The 14,022-nt window shown below is 44.5% G+C and overlaps 1 protein-coding gene across 5 annotated transcripts in view; it reads left to right on the top strand.

Annotated features, from left to right (window-relative positions):
* Window positions 1-14,022, top strand: part of TMCC1 (transmembrane and coiled-coil domain family 1) — a 121,354-nt gene that overhangs the window by 39,531 nt on the left and 67,801 nt on the right. Inside the window, exon 1 of one of the 5 annotated variants that reach the window (XM_049826598.1) lies at window positions 11,646-11,779. The exons of the other annotated variants lie outside the window; for them this stretch is intronic. Within the exon in view, the coding sequence (XP_049682555.1) occupies window positions 11,741-11,779 (39 nt within the window). The 5' untranslated portion in view covers window positions 11,646-11,740. Of the gene's footprint in view, window positions 1-11,645; window positions 11,780-14,022 lie in introns of those variants that run through there. 5 annotated transcript variants of the gene reach the window in all.

Raw genomic sequence — 14,022 nt, 5'->3', positions numbered from 1 at the left:
TTTGTGTTTATATGCCTTGTGCAGTTTGCAGTCAGAGATCCTGAATAAAAGAGCTAATCTAATCTCTTGGTCCCACAATGTGCAGGAAGAAAGGATATTTTACTGGCGTACGTTAAAATATTTTACAGAGACTTTACTGATGAGAAGTGGAGAGTAGCCATACTCAGGTAGCAAACAGGTGCTAGCCAGAAACAGAAATATGGTCCCTGGTAAAACTTTTTTCTTTTAACTTGAAGTAATTTTTAACTTAAAGTCGAAGTAAAAATTACTTCAAAAAAATACATCTGAGCAGTGCTATGTACACATCCCACTTTCTGCTAGCATCGGGTGTATGCAGGACAGGTGACTCTTACCCGAAGTGAGACCACCTAAAATAAAGTGGACAAGGAAGCCCGCATTAGCAGTGTTTGGTGCTTTGTGTGAAGCGAAAGGTGTGCTAACGGTGACAGCAGCGCCTGTCAGCCTGGAAGCCAAGACGCTGGGGCAAGGGAAGCAGGTTTATGTTTTCGGCTTGATCATTAACTTTATTTGTGAACTTGGCTATTTCTGCGATGCTCTTTGAGATTTTCTTAGATGGGGACGACATCTTTTATATATGAGAGTGTGCCATTGATCCTTAAACGTGCAGGGCTTTGATAGGAAAAGGTACTGAGGTGGTTTGGTGGAGGTGCAGGTGCAGTGGTGACGGACAGCGCATCGGTGCCTCTTCCCCTTCGTGCGTCCCCCGCCGCTTGCACAACGGTGGCATCTTGAAAGGCAAACCAAACCCAGGCAGAGCTGCTCCTAAGGTGCCCTCGGTTTCCGTGCAGAGCCTTTTCGTGGCAGCAACGCTTTAGTCAACAGAGGGAGCTGTGACTTTTCTGAAAACGCGTGCAGAAATAGTTCGCTGTGTCCATCCTGAACAAGAGTAGTCGGAGCTGCCAAGTTGCCCTTCGGAGATAGAGCTTATCGTCCATGCGGTGGTCGAGAGAGAGAATTATCTTAACGCAACAGCGAAAGCATGTGTTTTCTGGAAAATACAAGTGATCATGAAAGTAGTGTAGTTTAAATAACCCAGAAGAAAGATATTTAAACACTTTTCTTGAATGTAATTTTGTTTTCCTAAAGCAAATTAAACCCTGTCATATGCAGAAGACTGTAGGCCGATAGTAACAAATTTAGAATGTATAGGTGCCTTTAAAAATATTTTATTTTACTTTGAAATACATATAAAATAAACTGAAAGAGTTGATCCTGAGAATGTGTATGCTTGAATACATGTAACTTTTATCTTCCAAACTTTCTGCAGTAAGAAAATTTCTCTACTGTTGCTTGTTCCAACAGGTCCTTCTGTAAGAGGTTGTCAGTAAGACATCTACCTATTCATTTAAATTTGTAAAGTATTGATTTGACCTTCATATATATACTTGCTAACCTCATATAATGCTAAAAAAAAACCTGCTGAAAACTGCGAATTTGATGTATAAGTAAAATGCTGTAGAAGATTTTGAAACAAAAATTTCAATTCTTACTGAGCATTTTTTAAAAGAAAAGTGGTCACAAGATATTTTATGCTACAAATAATTCTAATTGTGTTTTGTGTTCTCATGAAAGGATATCAGGCAGAGGCGCTAGTTCATCAGATAAAGTTCATTTTCAATTTGAAAATAAAATTCGGTGGCTTTTATTAAAATCTGAATTTTGTCCATCCTGAATGTGATAACAAAATAGTTCTTATTTGGAGAACAGGCTTAGGGTTTGGGAGAGGGACTGCATAGAAATAAGAATTGTATATGCTAAGCTGCTGTTTTCTTGGAAAGCATCAGTGACCTTCCAACACTCCTGACTGACTTTTTTTAGACTTATTTCCAAGATCATAGTAGTGCCCCTCTGAAATGGTTTAGACATTATAAATAGGATGGTATCAGCTGCTACTGGGGGTGTGTGCCACTGGCCCTGCACGAGCCACACAGACCGGGAGGGTAGAGCTGCATGTAAAGGATCATGGGTGCTGCAGGTGCCCATCTCTTAAGTGCATGTGTTTGCAGTTGGGCGTGTAAGTACTGATGGGTTGTTCTGCTGAACATCTTCCCTGGGAGCAAGAGGCTTTGCTCTCTTGAGAAGCTGTACAGCAAAGTGGAGTGCAGAGGAAGGACAGGTGTTAGTTTCAGTTGTGGACAACTCTTCCCACCTGGGGAATGCGAGTGCCTTGTTTTTGTTTGGCTATAGGTTGCAGAGGGCAGTGAATTAGCCCTGGGAAAGCCAGTGACAAAACTGTCAGTGAAAGGGGGGTTGCTCCTGTCACTGCAGTGTAACTGATCCAACTATTGAGTTGGGGAGATTGCTGTTCTTTTCAAGAAATAGTATTATGATTGATAAATGGCATGCATGCTTGCGTAGGTTTGTTTAACTGATAAAAATTGTAACCGAAGCTTTTTTAAAGAAAAATAAATCTGGCAACGCACGTAAAGACAGAGTTGCCGATGTGTGCAGGATACTGTTGGGCATTGTGTCAGCGTACAGCACAGCCCTGCGCTGCGTAAGGCTGATTTGCACAGAGCCTCGTCGGAGCCCTCTGAAAAGATCTGAACGTGCCAGCTCCGTATACAGAAGCAGCATTTGATCACTTGAGTATATCAGCATTTGGTCGCTTTGGGATGTTTTCTCAATCTGACTGGAATCTTTCTGTTGTTTTTATAATTATTAAAAATCTCAAATAGCTAAATGGTTGCTGAATAAGATTGTCTTGACTGTTCCTTGTAATTAAGTCACATGTTTTCTGCTAACAGTCAGAAGTTTCATGCTGCTGACCTGACCAACGTTGGGGTTTTTTTTGTTTTGGGGTTTTTTTTGTTTTTACATTCTCCTTACCTAAGTTCCACTTGCAGTGTTATCACAAGAGGAGCAAATTGAGGTTTTGGCCTAACTGCATAGAGGTGCTGCTCTGAATAGAAAAATGGAGGCATTTCACTGTAGAGGTGGCTACACTTTACACTGTGTGGATCAATTCACATAGAAGCAATGTGATGGAGTATTAGCTGGCAGCAGTTTCTCTTGTAATCCTGTTGTCTGTGGACTGTGCCACTCATTTGGTTACAAGCCTTGCCTGTATGGGGACAAGTTTCCAGAACCACAGACGTACAGTGGGGTAATTCCCAACCAGTAGCACTGTGTGGAGCCTCCCATTAAGTTAGGGCAGTGCTGCAGTCAGGGTCCCTGCCTTTGTTTCTGCTAGAGTTGATTACACAGCACATGCTTGCTTTTATGCTCCTTTTGGCCAGACTTGTTGGCAAAGCTGTTAATAAGCTGCTATATTCTACTGCAAGCATTTTGGACTTGTGTAAACTATAAGACAGTACACCCTCTTGCACAAACCTTAATTGCATTGTCTTTGTCTAACATAGAAGTGCTGCTACTAAAAATTTACTGTTTCAGCAGTAAACTAAGCAGATGATTGTAACAACCCCCGCATTTATTAAAAAAGGGGGGGGAGGGGGAGTGTCAGGGAGAAAATTTGGATTTCTTCAGGAGGCTTCTTGAAGTTTTAAAACCATAAAGACAATAACTTGGGTGGAAATAGATTAAAACTATGGAAGTCTCATGTGTGGATATTATGTTGATAAATGCTGCTGGAGTGTCTGTACATATGGCATAAATATAAAATATTTCCTGATTTTTTTCCACCCTTCCCTTTAATTTACACAACATACTGTGTTGTTTATAACCGCATTTTATACCAGTTTGCATATAGAAAGCTTTCTGTTACTTTGCTACTTTTACTTTTCAATATTTGCTAAATATTCAGATGTAATTGAGTGTCTATATATTACACATCTATGTATAGTTATACATCTGTATATAATTTAATGCTATTGTCTCTAGGAATTCTGATGCAGTAAGCTGTTTAGAATATCTCTTCAGGAGTTTGGTATGTCCAAGTCTCTCACATTACTTCTTTAGTCTATGGCTTTAGAAGTACTGTGTATTACAGGTAGCTTTGGAAGTGTTAGCATGATGAGAGATTATTTTGAATGGTTAAAGTGTTTTATGTTCCTGAACAGAGAGAGAAGCATTCACCAATTAATCTGTTACACAGGAATGAATTGCTGTAGGAAGGTAATAGTAGGAAAAAAAGAGTTATGATAGCCCAGTGAAAGGGGACTGAGGAAAAAAGATGCATATGTCTCTGTGTAAGAGTAGGAGCCATTCATTAACTATGCAGATCATAAAAATCAGTTTGGAAATGCTAAGTGTAAGGCCTCAGCTACAGAGGCAAAGGAGAATGTTGCTGTCATCAGTTTTGTTAATCTACCAGTTCCATCTCAGTCTGATGTGGACTAAACTTCAGCCAGCTGGCTCCTTTCCCTTATCTGTATCTGTGTCTCACCCAGACTCTGAGCCATGCGGCCTGATGGGGAAGAGAGATCTGGGTGTCCATGGATGAACTGAGGCACTATGTGTCCAAAGTGTTAGACAGACGAGGTACCGGGTGGTCTTTGGGACTTTTGGCACCGACCCCTGAGAGTGGGAGGGTGATTACCCAGAGCTGCCTGTATCTGTCAGGCAGCATGGAAACAGGAAAGTTTAGATGCAGCAGATAAAAGGCAGGATGGACCAGCCTTCCCTGGCTGCCCTTGTTCCAGCGTTTTGTTCTGACAAGGTCCCGGTGGGAGTTTGTCTCCCATGCTGCGTTACTGACTGTTTGACTGCGCTTCTTTCACAAGCTGTCCAACTGGTCACTGGGCTCCCAAATGAAGTACAGAAATCCTCGGTGTATCTTTGAACACACAAAAAAGACCAGGAGACGATGGAGAGAGAGTTATTTGGAGAAGCTATTTTCAGCCCTGGGAGGATGTTGTGACAGGAACGCTGACAAGCCTGGTGGTCTCAACAGCAGTAAGTATGGCAGCTTTCCAGACAGAGTGTTCAAAATGGTATAGATTTCCTGCAGTAGGAATTGAATGGTGTGCACAAGGCTTCTGAATATAGTCAAACTGCAGAACAAGAAGTACTGACCCAGTTCAGAGAGAATGATGCAGCTGCTAGGTGCAGAATCCCCTGAGCATCTTGTATGTGGTCTGCCAGTACGAGGAGGTTTTTCTAGTGTCTCAGTCCCATCGGTTTCCTTTGCTGTTGGCTCTACATGGCCATTATAAAATTGAGGCCTGGTAACTGAGTAACATACTGTCTGTCTATTTCGAAGAAACATGAGCACTTTGAAAAGGAGTACAAGTTCTAGCAGTGAACACTTCCTTTGTACAGAACATATTTCTGCATTTTTGAAACCCTTGAGTTACCACTGACAGGGCAGAATGCTACCAAATAATGCTCTTATATCACAGCTGGGGTTTTCAGTGCTGAAGTATGCATCTATAGATGTTACTTTTGGATGACGGTTATAAAATAAACACCTCTGTTTAATCTTTTCATAACTTTCCCATCAAGTTCTATTTAGGGAACCACACTGACCCTTCTCATAACCCTTCATGGTCCAGCTGCAAATGTCTCCTCTATCTCTAGCCTCCAGGTCATTTGATGACTTTCAAAATAGGCTGAAAACATTTTTCTTTAACAAGGCAAATATTCCAGCCTACGGCACCTTCATTTTTCTAGAAGTCTATGCAACCATGCATGGCAGCGAAGTGTACTTTCCCAGTACATAGCACAGAGAGTTATTTTGTATGGAGTCAGTGCAAAATTGACTTTTAACAGCTGGGTGCACGCCATAGCCATAGCATGCCACGGGATCCAGGTCCCTTGATTTTCATAGCTGGAACATGGGAATCTTTTGGCCATTGTGCCAGGGCTTCCTTCCCATTAAAACTAAGGTCTGAGGAGAGTGCTGGTGTCCTGGTTTTGGCTGGGACAGAGTTAATTTTCTTCCCAGTAGCTGGTACAGTGCTGTGTTTTGGATTTAGTATGAGAATGTTGATAACACACTGATGTTTTAGTTGTTGCTAAGTAGCGCTTATCCCAAGTTAAGGATTTTTCAGTTTCCCATGCTCTGCCAGCAAGCAGGTGTAGAAGAAGCTGGGAGGGAGCATGGCCAGGACAGCTGGCCCACACTAGCCAAAGGGATATTCCATACCGTAGAATGTAATGCTCAGTATATAAACTGGGGGGAGTTGGGCAGAAGGGGCTGATTGCTGCTCGGGGACTGGCTGGGCATTAGCCAGTGAGTGGTGAGCAATTGCATTATGCATCACTTGTTTTTCTTGGGTTTTATTTCTATCTCTTTTTGTTATCTTATTTTTCATTATTATTATATTTTATTTATTTTATTTCAATTATTAAACTGTTCTTATCTCAACCCATGAGTGTTAATTTTTTTCCTGGTTCTCTTCCCTATCCTGTTTGGGGGGGGGGGGAGGGGGGGAGTGAGCAAGTGGCTTGTGTGGTGCTTAGTTGCTGGCTGGGGTTAAACCACAACAGCTGGATAATCCAGCCTTGCCCTGATATGGAGTCAAAACTCAGCTGGGACATGCTCTGGCCCCAAAAGTTGGAAGCTGTTCCTGATTCCAGTAGTTTTGCTCATAGACTCATGTTATTCAGGTACTGAAGGATCAATGCTACAGCCATTTAAATGTAATACAAAAAGGAGCTGTCCCTTTGGATTCATATTGCAATTCTGTGTCTGTGTTTGAGTTGTATTGTAAAAATTGTACATGATGTATAAGTTTTCAGAATGAATGCTGAGGATGCAGACAAATACGTGGGCCTCTAGTCGTTTAATAGTGAATGGATAAATTTGCAGAAAGAAAACAAAAGCATGTAGTTTTGGAGTTGTTCAGCATCAAACCAGACATTTCCTGACTTCAGCAGCTGTTCTGAAGCAGCTGGAACCTACTTGGCAGTGTAGGGTACATTGACAGTCTTGAGTCTGACATACAGTTAAGTTCAGGTCTTGCCCGTTTGCCTTCTCTGTCAGCTCAGACATCTACTGAGAGTTAAGTACATGGCGCTCCTCAGGATGTTGTGTTCTGCTTTCGCTCAGATGAGCAATCTCCCTATCTTGTTGTGAGCATACAGGTCAGGTCACTTGTTTGGTGGTAGTCATTCAGTGCCTTTCTGTAGTTTTCCACTATAAGCCCAGAAAACTTCCAGTACTTTCCTGTGAAAGAATACTACAGTGGATCTGTTCACTGCAGTGTATGATGCTGAGATAGATGCTATTAGGTTGTAGCTGTACACAGCACATGCGATGCCCTAGTCAAATGTGTGCATTTATATCACGGGTACTCAGGCTCTGGTTAGACTAAGTTTGTATCATGCAGACTGAGTCTGCAAAAGTGATGCAGTTGTAAATTTTTTTTTTCAAATTTTATTTTATTCTTGCAATATCAAATCCTTTTACATTTCCTGCTGCTTTAAAGTTTCATGATGTGCCCAACATGTGAAAGGAAACACAGCAAATCACTGCCTGATGCATTGATTTTATTTGCCTTTTTAAGGCGAAAAATACCCACATGTTCATTAAAGTAATTTTCTTGTGGCTGAGCATGAAAACATACTGGTTTGCATTGGTCTGCAAAATACAGATTACAGATGTAGTCAGGACAGAGAAAGACTGCAATTACAAGTTAGCACTATGTTCACAGAGCAGTCAGATGGTGGTTCTGGTGGTGGTGCAGAATGCGCCTTGTGGGTTAAGTAGTAATAGTCGGTTGTGAGTACTTCTGCCATCCCAAGCAGACTTTTTGATCTAATGCCGTGTTCTTTGAGTTGCGTAATGACAGCCTATTTAAGGTTTAAGTTCTACTAGTAAATCAGGCTGTGTAGCTGGCACTGAATAACTGCTGCTGTTGTAGATGATTGGAGCAAATGAGCTGAATGCTGTTTGAACAGTAAGCTTTTGTTTAATTAGACTTGAAATATGAAATCTTTCATGGCGGATGGTTAGCTTAATCTGTGCCATCCAACAACAACATCCATACTGGTGACATGTCTTCTTTGGGTGTCTTAAGTCAAATAACATATATATGGGGAGGAGTAATCTATGTGGCTTTAAAACTGTGACACAGAAAAAAGAACAGAGAAGCAATCAAGTAGAGGAAAAGTTTTGATATTCATATGAACAAATTCCTCTTTTCCATAGTGAAAAATACTTGCCTACACATTAGGGGCAAAGCGTGCCTATAACTTTATCTCCAACATGAAAGGAATTTCTGAATAGCATTTCAAGTTCACTGAGGTGTGGTTTCTTCTTCATTTCGAGTAATTGCTTCTGAAAAACTGGAATTGAAGTCTATATCTGTCATGTTAAAATGTCAATCTAGTATTAAAGCAACTCCACAGTGTCTGCAGCCAATATTGCAAGTACTGGGCAAAAAGGAAGGCACAATGTTTTTTGCATCCTCTACGAGAGTCTGGCCTCTATCGGTAGTCTTTTAGTACAGACAATGGATTTTTTTAGGCTTTTTATCATTAAGGACTGTCAAATAATGCAAAACCAAAAGACTGTAAGGAGGCATGCATCGTTCCTCTCATCTCTGTACAGAAGACTACACGACATCGCAGCAGCAGACCAGTGGTGCTGAAAATAAAGGACGTGTGCTTTGCCTTTGAACAGAGGAAGGGCTGTATCAGCTGCTGAGATGTGGTAGCGCTCGGTGTCCCTTTATACTGGAAGGCACCAGCAGTGTGAATGAAAAGAAAGCTGTTAGAAAGGTGATCGTGCTGCTTTTTTCCTGCAGTGTCCAGGACTATACCCGTGTTCACCATTTAACAACTCCAATGCAACTTTTTATGCTGTGTTGTCTTCCATGCCAGACAGAACTCAGCTGATGGGGTGTTCATCAGATGTGAATCACCTTAGTCATGAAAGTCAAACTTGCTATTGAACCCTGCATGTGAAGATAAACAGGGACTGAGAGGCATGATGATCATCTGCTTGCAGGACAAATATGCCTGCAGGTCAGTCACTGAATTCTATTAGTATTAACAAAAATCTAAGACAAAGAGAAGTGCTACAAGAGTTGCGCCTAGTATTTATGAAGCCTGTCTGCCAACTTGAGCCTTTTGTGTGGCATGTGATCACTTTTACAAAGGTTTTGTATCTTCTCACATGGTGACTGAATGGAAGACTAACCTTGCTCTCGAACTTTGGTTCTGTGCATTACAGAAGGATGCACCCTTCTCCACGCAGGAGGCTGAAAAATGTATTCTGGGGGGGGCAAATTTTACAGAAGGGTACTTTGGGTAAGATCTGGTGATCTAAACTCCAAACCCTTTTCTAGTATGCTACTTTAACACAGACACCAAGTCTAGAATCTCAGTATGTCTTTTACTTAAGTCTTATGCTATTAAACTGTGTAGGTGTGTGTGCAACCATCTTGGCTCGTCTCATGACCTCATTTCTATTGCTCTTTTCTACTGCTTGCTGCACAGTTGTGTCACCTGTCACATTTAAGTGATAGTCCGTTCATGTCAGTGAATGCCTAGCCTACCTGTTTGCAATGTCTGCAATGATTGCAGTCATTACAACAGTGAACTATGTGCACAGGCCATAGAGCTGAATTCAGGCCTTCCCCTGAATTTCCCCAATTTTCCATCTGTAAAACAGGGCTAGTAGGGGCATTTGAGAATTATGGAGCTGAAAGTGACATTTTACTGGAATTCTCAAGCAGTGGCATTTGCAAAGTTTCATGCTTGCTGAATTCAGGATTATGCTTTGAAACCAGCCTCCCTACTTCTTTCAAACAGAATTGTAGAAAATCTCCATCAATTTTCAGGTGTCTGACTCTCTGGATTGTGCCTAAATCCAGATATAATGCATATGCAATGGCTTCTATGCCATTTTTTTTATTTTGTGCAAGAGGAGCAATGGAGAATGCAGGATGTGTCTTCAAACTTCTTAAATTTATTTATTTTATATAATATGGAATAGGAAAGTATTCCTGTTAGCTTTTGTTCTATAGAATTTTGTATCTCTTCAACGTATCATTATTTTTTGTTCAAATGTAGTTGATGTTTTTAAGTATTGCGTTACTGCTTTGGTTGATAGTGGTGGGAAAGCACCTGCCGTGAGTGCATTCCAGAAAGGCTTGGGCTGGGGTGAGAATTCTTTTGTGGAAGGGTTATATTTTGACATCCAGGGCAGGAGCATGCCATGGTTCCACGTTGGAGGAATAGAAAGAAATGAGAGCAACATTGCAGGCAGGAGGCAGTTACAAAAGGGCTTGAAAATAAAATCCGAAGAAGTCCAAAATGAAAATGCTGAGACAGTACTACATGAGAAACTGACTGACTTCCAGAGATTTTGAGCTCCTTGTGGTGTTTGGGGGTTTCAGTTTCCCTCCTCCTTTATGAACTTCCTGGCAGCTGCCTGAGCCAATTAGTTGAGATCCAGACCTCTGTCTGGATTGCACAAATAGGAAATGCTCATGTCCTTGCTGCTGGTTTCTTGAAACCCCTTAGAGCATTGCTGCAGCTATTACAGCAAACTGATGGAGTAATCCCCTTTTCTGCATGAAGATGGTACTGTGTCTGTCGCTCACAAATACTGTAAGGGGAGAAAGAACAATTTAAGGATTCAAAAGCCACTCTCACCAAGTCATTTGAAGAAATGAAAGTGTGTGCCTGACTATTTCACCATAGATCTTTATGGCATACTGGTGGTGGGAAGAGAGAAATATTTTCTTAATGCATTTCCTACTGCTGGCAACAGGGTCTTCTGTGCTACTTCCCACAGAAGAATTAAACCTCACATGTGATAACAGGGCAAAGGCAACTACCCGGCTGCCCCCGTCGGTGATGTTTTCCTGTGAATCTTCTCTGATGCACGGCGTCTGCTCTACCTCGGCCTTGGGGCTTGTTCCTCCCGGGCCCTGGGCTGGCAGCCTCGGGTGGGCTGCAGCCGCCTGCTTCTTCTGGGTGAAGTTTCTGTTAACAAGCGGCGGCGGGTCCCTGCTGCCGGCCGCCCCGGGGACGGGGAGCGGGGGCAAGCTGCGCCTGCCCAGCCTTGCTGCGGCAGCTGCCGGGAGGGTTCTGCCCTTCAGCGCGGAGCCGGGGTACGGGGCGGGTGTCGAGGGGAGCCCTTTTGTCCCGAAGGGGGAAAGGCCGCGCTGGTGGAGAAGGCGGCGAGGCGGGGGGGGTAGCCCTTCGCTGGGGGCACCGGGCCGCCCCGGCGTCCCTCCTCCGGCTGCCGGCAGGGCCGGGGCCCGCTCCGCCGTTGGCTCCCCGGCCGCGGCACGGCCTTTGCCGAGCGGGGCGGGCCTGCTGCGGGAGCGGCGGGCGGGGCGGGCGCGGTGTCCCGTGCCTGCCCGGGAACTCCGGGCCCCGGCGCCGGGCTCGGCCGGTCGCTGCCCGCAGTCCTCCCCCCACACCGCGGGCCGGGCGGGGGACTGGGTCTGCTCGGGGGGGGGGGGCGGGAGGGGGCGCGGCTCCGGCCGGCGGGGGCGGGGGCAGCGTTCGACCGACTCCCCGCGGGGCCGGGCCTTCCCGGCGGCCGCTCCGGGGGGCTGCGGGGCCGGGCTGGGGCGGGGTGCCGGTGCCCGCCCCCCCCCTCCCCCCCCCCCCCCCCCCCGCAGCGGCCAGGCGGGGAGCGCCCTGCCCCTGCCCTGCCTTCGCCCTACCTTCGCCTGCCCTGCCCTCCCCGGGGCGCCCCCGGACAAGGGAGAGCCTCGAGTTTTAGGACGGGGGGGGCCCGGCCGTGCCTGCCGGCGGCCCCGGGATGCGCTACCTCAGCTGACTGCAGCCGGCTGCCGCCCTGCGCCCTCCATGCCCCGCTGCGGACCGCTTTGTCCGAGGACCGAGGCAGACCATGGTCCAGCGCTTCAGCCTCAGGAGGCAGCTCTCTAAGGTGGGTCACCTCTGCGGCCGCGCCCGCCGCCGCGTCGTTGGGTTTATCGGCGAAACCGCTGCTCGCCCGAGGTGGGCGAGTCCCCGCGGCGGAGGCAGCTCCCTCTTTTGTTCTTGCCTCCCGGAGACACAAAGGGGTTCCGTTTGCTCTGGGGTTTTTTGGTGGCTTGAGGCAGACTGTTAGCGGGTGCAGGTGTTGTTCCTCGAACGCTGCGATTATCGGGTAGGCTTTTGGGGAGCCTGAGGCTTCCTTGCTCGGTTCGATCTTGGGACTGAAAGAAGGGGGGGGGGGGTGAAAAGGGGGAGCAGAACTAACAGCTGTGCCGACCTGTGGGTGTCCAAGATAGCTGCCCGAGGCGGTTACTTAAACGTGTGCTTTATTTACCGGCTAGAATGTCTTTAGTAGTCGGGACCGCGAATGGTCCCAGCGACACACCTGCAAAACCAGGAGGAAAGCTTGCCCTGCTCTCTTTGAAGCGCTCAGCAGCGCTTGCTGTTAATACAGTATTTAAGAACAAAGGAGTTGCTGTGAACAGGTTTTGCAGTTTAATAATTACAAGTGTTCACGTTTATTTCAAGAAGCCGCTTTAGAGGAGGGAGTAGTTAGTCCATGTAGCGTTGCAGTTTTGTCACTGAATCAGTCTGATGCATGTAGTTTGAAAAACATTTGGAAAAAATCAATCCATGAATAAAAGTGAGGCTGCATAGTGCGCTACAGGTAAGAGCGCTTCTACAGAGCTGCCAGCACAGCCTCGTTCTTGCATCTAACCATTCCCGTTGAGCAGACTTGGTTCTGGGCATAGGAATTACAGTATTAATTGGACACTTAAATAGCAAGCTTAATTTTCACTTTACGTTTAAGCTCCCCCTCCCCCCCCCCCGTGTGTGTGTGTTTGTAAAGGTTTTAAAGTGCATTCATCAAAATTTTAAAATGCTGTAATCAGCATTTAAAATAGGTCAGAATTCACATCTTGCAGACTGCCTTGGGAAAAGCTATTGCTTTGCAGTAAGTTGGTGTCTTTCTTATTTATTTGTGATTATTTTAGTATCTCTTAATCTTAAAGAAACTGATGTGGCCATTTTTAGGGGGGTCTGAATAAATGATACTTGCATCTTTTAACAGTTTACCTTGTTCCATGTCAAGAGCTGTGCCTGCAAGCAGTAGAAGTTTCCACAGGCACTACGGTGTTTAATCTTCCCCTCAAAAGAGACTCGATCTAGTTAGTAATGAACTTCCTGTCTAAGCTCTGTTTATAAGGGGCAGCCAAAATAGCTTTCAATGAACTCCTTTGGATAACTCTATTTTAGTTCTTGTTTATCGTGGTGGGCAGGGTGATTTGGAAAAATGTTTATGCTGACTTTTTGGTTTTTTTACTATAGGAGAACTGTTTCCAATTTGTTTTCCTAGTCTTCTCTCCATTTTTTGTGTTGTCTGACACAATTGTGTCTTTCACTGAATTAGCTCTGGTTGCGGCAAGCCTACTTTAAACAATTGTCTAGCCTTGATAGCTTCTTAACTTCTTTGTTTTAATTGTAAAAGATGCACAACTTTTACAGTATCGTGAACTGAAGGAAAAATGAGAGCTTGGTCTGTATTTACCAAAGTAAAAAGTGTAGTCGTACAAAGCAACAATCAGAACGGATTGTGTTTATCTAGGTTTGGATGTAGGATGGGAACTTCATCTCCCTGTCTCCTCACTGCTCTTTAGAATGGGATTGGGAAGTCCCTTTGTGTTTGAGTCTTTGGGGGGGTGGGGGTAAAGGCATAGCAAATGGTGTTACAAAGCACTCTGTCATCTACTGGAGGGAAATGATAGAAAAGACATAGAATTTTGCTAATATATTTATCAGTCAAAACTCAATGACTGCCAGACTATATAAAATGAAGCAGTCCTTTATTAATAGTTTCTTGTGCAAAAATCTTGATTCTTTCATGGTTGCTGACTTAGACTTCAAAGTTGGCAAACATCTGTGTAGGGCCTGGAGCACCTGCTCCCAGGATGTATTCACTTCTTGGGTGAGATAGGACATTATTAAATGGTGTGCCTGTGTTATGCAGCTGCAAGGTCAAAATTCCAGTTTGTAACCATATTTAACGGTGGAGGCTTCAAATAGAATGTGACTGTGCAGATTTGAGAGCAGCAAACTGAAAAACGCTGCCACCAGTGCGTATAAAACTTGAGCAAAGAAAATGCGGGACTTCATCATGCAGGAAGAAAAAAATATGGCTTTGTGATAGACGGT

This window comes from Accipiter gentilis, chromosome 23 (assembly GCF_929443795.1).
Source record: "Accipiter gentilis chromosome 23, bAccGen1.1, whole genome shotgun sequence".
Lineage (NCBI taxonomy): Eukaryota > Metazoa > Chordata > Aves > Accipitriformes > Accipitridae > Astur > Astur gentilis.
The sequence above is the reverse complement of the archived record's forward strand: the minus strand, read 5'-3'. Positions and strand labels throughout refer to the sequence as shown.